Here is an 8,541-nt window from a genome sequence, read left to right as displayed (position 1 = left end):
AATGTGAAATCACAATCTGTAATTGCGGAGAAATCAAAAACTGACCATTCTTGTCCCTCATCTTAATGAAACCTTTCTTCTAAGTGAACACAAAGACTATTTATAAAAGTCATCAGCGAACTTGTATCTACTGTGACGTTTTCTTCACGTTGGCTTAGCAAAACTTTAACTTTCTCACTCCACAAAACATTGTCTCCCGGATACTGCTTTCTTACCGTGGTGATTTTACCCCGCGCAAAATGAAGTGAATCAATCGGTGTTAGACGGTGTGAGGTGAGGTAAATTAGTGACGTGCATTGTGGTATTTGAAAAACCGACTAACTAGTTAACAGAAACATTTAGCTAAAAGATTACTTTCAATAAGTATAATTATTAATTACTACATTATTTTAGGTAACTAACCTTTTGTGCGCATATTAATTTCCTTTGACCCAACTAATACCATTCTCTCTCGTCGGGACGAGCAGTTATTCATTCAAGGCTTATCTCAAGGCACGCACGGGGGATTTTCCGGGTTCGGTAAAAGTGTTGCGGATAACCAAAAAAAAACTAACGGCTTCTTCTCAGGACGTGTGATTCTATGGGATTATTACGGAAAAGGAGAACAATGATATAGAAACCTCTGGGCACTGGAAGATGGTTTGATACGCTTATATAGTCAATCCGGTCCGGGGATAACTGTTCCTGTCACAATGTGCATGGAACCGCGGCCACAGAATGACCCAAAAACCCGGGGAAGGCTCAAGCCCTGCCCCTTGATATAAGTGAGTGGAATTACTTCTGCTCGCCACTGTATCGGCCATTCTTCTCACTGGTCATCCATCCATCCTAGCAAAACACACACAGTGCCGGAGAAACTCAGCAGGCCAGGCAGCACCTGTGGAAGACAGTACAGTCGACGTTTCGGGCCGAAGCCCTTCCACAGATGCTGCCTGGCCTGCTGAGTTCCTGCGACATTTTGTGCCTTGCTGGGATTTTCTCTTGTTTATGACCCATCCATCCTACCCTGGTTGGGGACCTGCAGAAGAGCAGTGGGCTTCGTTGTAGGTTTTCCTGATACACTCTCTCTGAACTTTCCGAATGACAACTCACCCCACTCACTCTATCTCGACTCCTCCGATCTCTTGCCGGTTATTAGCCAGTGATCAGGAATTTTAACTTTTAGTACCAAACGAACGGCAGGAGTTCTACCAGAATTGTGTTTTTTTTTGTTTGTTTTGCTCCAGATTCCTGCATCTGCAGTCGCTTGTGTCCCCACCGGATATTCGACGTACAGCTCTAACGGCGGGTCCACGTCTCACCAGCTGAGAGAGCTGGACCATACACACAACACTGAGCGGCTGTAAATGTGTTCTTTATATAACCTCAGGGTTCATTTCAAATCGAATTCACTGACTGCAATGTCGGAATTTGATGACAGACATAACATTTTCGGATGGAGCATGAAACCAGGGGACCATCTTCTCTCCCGGGTGACTGCAAAGGATACTTTGAAATCAGCAGTCGAATTTCCCTCCAAGTGCTGGCCAATATTCATGTCTTGGGCAAAATCGCTAATTAATACATTATCATCAGAACGAAGCCCGCTGCATCTCCGCTATTCCTGCAGGTCTTTCACCAGTTCGGGGCGGATAACCAGTGAGACGCGTGACTTCAATGGCGAGGACGAGAGAGGACGCGTGCGCCTGCAGCTTGCAAATCGGTCACCCCATTTCCCCACATTGCGGAGCCCCGAAACTCAGCAGGCTCGGCTTCATTTGTGCAGAGAGAGAAACTGAGTTAACGCTTCAGGTCAGCGTAGCTGTAACTCAGATTCAATGGTACTTCACTGGCCATAAATCTGTTTGGAGAGTCACGGGGTCGTGCTGTCTTCAATGGACGCAATTGTTTAGAATGCAATTTTTAAAAAGTTGTAATAGAAAAATGCAGCTTGGCATGTAAGATTATGACCAATCGGTTATCTGGAATTTGTTGGTGGGATCTTCCTTTGCAGAAAAACGAAAAGCGGAACCCATTGTGTATAAAATGGTTATGCATGTAAGATGTTTCGCTGAAGTGAAAATATGCCGCATAAAAGATAGTCTACTTTTTTCTTTCCAGTTACGAGCTTCGCTCAGATTGAGTTCGAATGTGTGATAAAATAATGATCTGACGGACTCTCGAGTGCTCCCAATTTGTGACCAGCTCGCAGTGGCCAAGCTCCAGATCTGACAGCACCAAAGCGTTTCTCCCCGCACTTCACGCACGGACTCTCTCTCCTGACACCAACCGCACTCCCTTGTCCTGGCCAGAGTAAACACAAAGGACTGCAGTCACTCATCCACCCTTTCCCTTCTCGCTGCCTCTTTCCCAGGGTTCTGCACCGGTTTTGACAGCTGGCTGATACTGCAGAATAGTCTGTTCGCCTATTGTGTGGTGGCGAGAGGAAAGCGCGTTGAGGAGACAGCATTGTCGCAAGGCTCCTGGAATAAGGTAGTAGAAATACTTCAGCATTACATGCCTGTGCAGTTGCGTGAGAGCGAGTGAGCTGGGGGTGGGGAGGATGGAGGTCTTTGATTTCAGAGAGTGACCCACACTGGCGCAGGTTGAACACGGACCGCGGAAACGAACCGTGCCTTTCTGCAGATGTTCGCACCAGATTTAGGATCTATTGAAAACATGTCTCCCAGACAATTCATTCCCGGGCACAGGAGCACAAAACAAGGACGGATGCTCTTCCTCGGAGCGGCGGGCCAGCTTGTGCGATGGCCTCGGGTCTCTGCGGAGACCGGTGCTGCTGGCGGCATTCCGAGCCGCGCCGGCAGATCTGCTGCGTATTTTTGTTGAACTTTTAGTAAATAAACCAGCAAATAGACTTGGAGCGTTCCGTGGAGATGATCTTCTTTACAAAGGACTTTATTGTTTTTGCCGGCTGGTTAATATTTCGTAAACCAGTTCTGTCCGGTTGACAGTTCCTCAATCTATTAATTGATGACACATTTTACAGCTGGTTACACTGGTTAACTCGTCCACAAATTCTTGTTGGTTGTCAGTTTACACAACATTACAATGTTATCCTGCAGTCATTAATTCATTAAACTATGTAAAGTATGTTGTAGCTTTGGTCGGTTAAGACGTTAAACTACCAGTTATATTGGATGTTTATTATAATAGTATTCGGTTGGTAGTAGTAGTAAATTTATTATACAATTCCGGTTAAATTGGTGATCTGTTTGTGGCACTAGTTAACTCATTAAAGGATGCTGGTTAATTTTAAAATTTTGGCGAGTGATATTAGTTAGCACATTGTACAATACCAGTTGTGTTATATTTAGAGAGACTAACTCATTAAACAAAGCATGTATTGTTTCGTTTTTCTTCCTGATTAAAAAGTAATTAACTGGTGATTTTTAAACTCTTGTTGATTTGCTTTTGGTGATTTTGAAACAGATTTGAGGAATGACATTGATTTTCAGACCCTCACGAAGGGCAGGTTCGTCATACTGAGCCCCTTGGATGAAATGTCTGCCTGTTCATTTGAACGTAGTAAAACCAAAGATTCCATTTGCAGAAGAGCAGTCGGTTCCACGAAAGAGCCAGTACCAGCCACAACAGAGAGAGGCTGATTTCCCCGTCTGTGCTCACTCTGCACCTCCCGCTAATGTGCAGTCGCTCACTCTCTAGGGCCAGGCGTGGGTCAGCGTTCTGCTTTTCACTGTCTGAAGGCTGACTATGGGAGGGGGGCTCTGTGTCCAAAGGCACAGGGTCTACATGTCATCCAAGTTCTCCCATTATCCTCCTGTTGTAAAGTCTAATGCTGGACTGCTCGTGGTACTGTTTGGTTGGGAGAGTGAAAGAAGAAAATGAGACATAAGACCTCATTATCTCCATTGGACACTTCCTTCATTGACAAACGCTGTATCTCTGCACAGAGCATTGCATTTCAGCAAAGGATGGGCTGAGCCGGACAGTGGTGAGTGACGGTTTTGTTACACACTGTGAGGTCACAAGGGCCTTTGAGTTTCACTCCAATACAAAAGCATTTTTTTTTGATGGAAGTGAACGCTTCCATCTCTGACCCTGTCCTGGTAAATTTAAATTCCATTTATAATATGAAGAATATAGAATATTTTTGCTTTAAACGTGCATCTTACAAATTTACAAAAACATATTTAGCATTATTGTTAACTTGGACACGAGTAGTTGATGGGTTTAGCAATTTCATATTTCTCATGACGTAGGAGGCCATTCAGCTCATCAAGTTCCTGGTAACGCTCAGAACAGATCTTTTAGAGCTTTTTTTTTAAGGGTCAACCAAAAGTGTAGATGAGGGTAGGGTAGTGGATGTAGTCTATTTGATCTTCAGCAAAGCCTTCAACAAGGTCCTGCATAGTAGATTGTTCTGGAAGGTTAGGTCCCATGGAATCCAGGGAGAGCCAGTTAGGTAAACTGCAAACTGTGCAAAATCAAATAAAAGAATACAAAGTAACAAACAATTAAATAACATTGAGAACATGATTCGTAATGTCAGTCTACAGATTGTGGAATCAGTTCGGTGTGGAGATGAATGAAGCCGTCCATGCTGGTTCAGGAGCCTGATGGTTGAGGGGTAGTAACTGTTCCTGAGCTGTGTAGTGTGGGACCTAAGGCTCATGTACTTCCTTCTTGATGGCAGCAGCGAGAAGACAGCGTGGCCTGGACGGTGTGGGTCTTTGTCGATCGATGCTGCTTTCTTGTGGCAGCGCTCCGTGTAAAGGTGCTCAACGGTGGGGAGGGCTTTGCCTGCGATGGACGGGGCTGTTTCACTTTTTGTAGGCTTTTCCATTCTTGGGCAGGCATTGGTGCTTCCATGAATTTCAAAAGTTCTAAGGTTCATTTTATTTTCAAAGCGTGTATGCAGAATACAACTCTGAAATATGTCTTCTCCAGACAGACATAAAATACAGAAAAATGATGGAAGTCATTGAGGCCTTCCTCCCTCATAAAAAAGAAAAAGAAAGAAAACTTGCAAGCAGGCTGGAGCATGTGAACAGCTCCTACCTCCCAAAAGCCAATGACTAGCCCTTTTATTGACATTGAGGGAAAGGTTGTCGTCAAGACACCATGTCATTAAGCTCTCCATTACCTTCCTGTACTCTAACTCATTGCCTCATTCCCACTGCCACACAACGAATGCCGTTGATATTAGACCTGATCTGATTCTGAACACGTCTGTGAACATTGCTGTCAGGGATGTTTGCATATGCAGCATATTGGTGCTGTTAATATGTATCAGTCTAAATTCAAAGCTCCTTTACTTGTTCCTGCATCCTGAGAGCCTTGTTTTAATGTTGTTCATCAGACCAGTGTACAAGACATCTGCCTTAGACACTGCATGCTGTTTGTCTTTGGCAGAAGCTGCCAAAGAGAAATGTAGAATCTGTGAACTCAGAATGTCTTGTAACATGCACAGACAGGATGGAAATGTCACTGCCAATCCAGCAATATCCTGCAGAGAATAGCCATATTGTTAGACCCAAGCATTGATCCCTGTACCATGACAGGCAACGATAACACTATGCTTTCCTTGGTAAAAATATGTTATTTCTGTGAACAGAAATATTCTACATTCTTAATATAAAAGTAATTAGAATTTCCCAAGGCAGTTTTAGAAGGGAAGGAGACCTTGCTGCACCCCTACCACTCCCTAACAACGTTTATTTATTCACCTGCTTCAATATCGTAAATCATCGCAATGCACGTCACTGGATTTTATCCAGTACACCAATGACACCAAGCAACATTAAGAGATATTAAGGATAAGCAATGAAAAGCTCTGCCAATTATATTAAAAATGAGTTAACGCAGAAGAGGTGCAAATGGAAAAGGGGACCTACAGTCCTTAGACTCAAGCAACTGAAGGTGTGACCTCAGAGATGAAAATGATGAAGATATGCAAGAAAACCAAGCTAGAGCATTAGAGACACCTCACCCACCCCCCACCCATCCCCCACCATACCCCCGAACATTCAGCAACTACTCACTGGAGAACAAGTCAGAAAAATATGTTTATAAGAACAATACCCAACCAACATTCATTAAAAAGTCATGCACCATTGCAAATCTAAAATTAAATCCCCTATTCTCATTGACATTTTGCAGTACTCTATCCTAATTCTAATGTCAGCAATTCTTGTACCTGTTAATGCCTGTACAAAGTTAATAACCATCTGTGCAAGTGTTCAGAAGCTCTCTCTCTCTCTCTGTTTCTTAGTATGGGTGAAATTGCTCACTCGGGCCAATATTTGGCTTTTACCCACATCACAGCAGAGGTGGGCAGATCTGAAGAGGTATTTATGTATAACATGATCCCCAGCCTCCAATCACTATCCCCACACTCCTGCCATTATTCACGTGTCCTACTTTCCTCACAAACACTCTGCATTATCTGCTTGCCTGATTCTCAGATAGTTGCCAAACAGCCATTTGCCATCTATATTAATTTTATTCCTAATGGTGTCATTTTTCAGTGTTGCTTTGGTTTTTCTCCAGGGTTCTGCTCACAACAATTGTGCTGGGGATTAATCCAGCTTTTCTGGAGACCCTTGGACAATTCTAGGTTTGTTTTCCGAAATCCAATATGGAACGTGCATGCAATAGCCTGCGGACTTAAAAAAACCACACTAGTTGTTAAACATATGGATATTCTAAAATCAATGTGAAGAAAGACATGTTTGTAAACAAGCCACGGCAGGTGAAAAATGCTTTGATATAAAGGTAGATTCTGAAGTACATCTGCAATTTGATTTCTTGTCCCATTTTCCTGACGTTTCCTACCCAGTAATTGCATGATACTTGCGTTTCACTGCCTTGCCCAGACTTTCACGTTTAAGCTGAGGCAGTGGACTCTTATAGGTTATCCTGCTTCAGAAGTTACCAAAATAAAAGCTAATATTTTCACCTGACAGCCACTTGACAGGATGGTGTACTGCGGTGTCTCGGTACCTAGGTTCTTCCTCATGGTGGGACATCCATTATCGACCTAGCTGAGATGGAGGGAGACTTGCAAGCTATGTTTTTGTTGAGGCTGGACACTGAACAAAACCTTTTACTCATTAGATCCAAAATAATGCCATTAATTCTTTGCATATGAGCTGGTGCTGAAAAGACTATAAGCTTGTTACATTCCTTGATAAATATCTCTCTGTTTTTCAGGATTTCTGACTACCATTCCAAAATTCACAGTGCCTGGAGTACATCAAGATGCTGAGCAACAGCATTATTTTTGTGCATGTTATTTCTTCTTTCGTAATGGAATCAAAAGTTACAGCTGCTAGAGTTACGGAATATGAAGTACCTCAGGCCTCCAGTCTCTCATTTCAATCAGATGTAACTGGTCTCAACCATGTAGCTACCACAAGTCATCAGGGATTTGGACAGAAGCTACCTTTTCCATCATCGCCATCGCCCCCAGAAACAGGAAGTAATGTGAATCCTTTGCTGCACGCTCAGCTGTCAACACCACCTGCACAAAGACAGGCTAGTATGAGTCCACTTTTCATCCATTGGGTGCCTACAGTGCTACCTGTTGAAAAGGACATCAATACAAAGCCATTGTTAGTGCCACATACCAGATTAAAGACTGATGATAGCTCTGAAAATAGTGAATCAGTCAACCAAGATGATATTGGCTCTCCCAAAAATGCCAGACAACAGCAAGCTGCAACATTTTCAGATGGAAACCAGATCAATGACGCAGTTATCACGAGAAGTCCTGGGGGAGCCACTCCTACTGGTTTTCCAGAATTAATGAACAAATCTAGCAATTCCACTGACATTTCCATTCCAAACTTGTCCACTGTTAGTTTGCATCCAGCAAGGTCCTCAGTTACATCCTTGATGTATCCTGCAAGGTTGGGAACCATTCGTGAACCCCTTCAAGAGAGATCAATGATGCCAATCTATACCTTTCCGAGCACACAGAAAAGACCAGCCACAGTAAGACCGATCATCACCACTCAAAATACGGAGGTGCCAAGAAAGAACAAGCCACCAATTCAAATGGCCTCTGACCACTCTGTGCTTTTTACGGTGTCTGAACTGCCACCTGGGATATTGAGCCCATCCCCAAAAGGAGTTACCCATCAGACTGTCACATCAACTAATGACAATTTCAACAATGGGTTGTCAACATCAAAAGCAACACCCTCGGGCATTACCCAATTCAACGAAGACATGGTGTTAAATAATACTGCAGCTCCTAGTAGTGCATCGGGAAGGAGTGAACCAACCAGCAAATCACATCTTACCAGCTCTCCTGACAAAGGAACATTGGATTATTTATTCACAACATTGCGTTCTTCTACTCCAGCCTACCAAACTCAGCAAATGAAGGTTGATGAGCTGTCAGGAATAGCGACAGGTAAGTAACAATGTTTTAATAAAAATCACCACTTCCAAGTTGCAGAAAATCCCATCTGACCATTAATGTGGCACTTGTCCAAAAGCCACATGAATTGCTGTCCCAATAATGAACGGTTTCACTGCAATACCATCCAGAATATTCTAAAGAAGGATAACATA

The 8,541-nt window shown here is 43.3% G+C and overlaps 1 protein-coding gene across 1 annotated transcript in view; it reads left to right on the top strand.

The window, feature by feature from the left end:
- The first annotated feature begins 1,549 nt into the window (after window positions 1-1,549).
- Window positions 1,550-8,541, top strand: part of prrt4b (proline rich transmembrane protein 4b) — a 54,512-nt gene continuing 47,520 nt past the window's right edge. Inside the window, exons 1-3 of the mRNA XM_073066853.1 lie at window positions 1,550-1,791; window positions 2,101-2,472; window positions 7,174-8,380. Coding sequence (XP_072922954.1) covers window positions 7,222-8,380 — 1,159 coding nt within the window. The 5' untranslated portion in view covers window positions 1,550-1,791; window positions 2,101-2,472; window positions 7,174-7,221. The remainder of the gene's footprint in view (window positions 1,792-2,100; window positions 2,473-7,173; window positions 8,381-8,541) is intronic.

Source organism: Hemitrygon akajei, chromosome 14, assembly GCF_048418815.1.
Source record: "Hemitrygon akajei chromosome 14, sHemAka1.3, whole genome shotgun sequence".
Classification (NCBI taxonomy): Eukaryota; Metazoa; Chordata; class Chondrichthyes; order Myliobatiformes; family Dasyatidae; genus Hemitrygon; species Hemitrygon akajei.
Note: the sequence above shows the minus strand (reverse complement) of the source record. Positions and strands in the feature narration are given on the sequence as shown.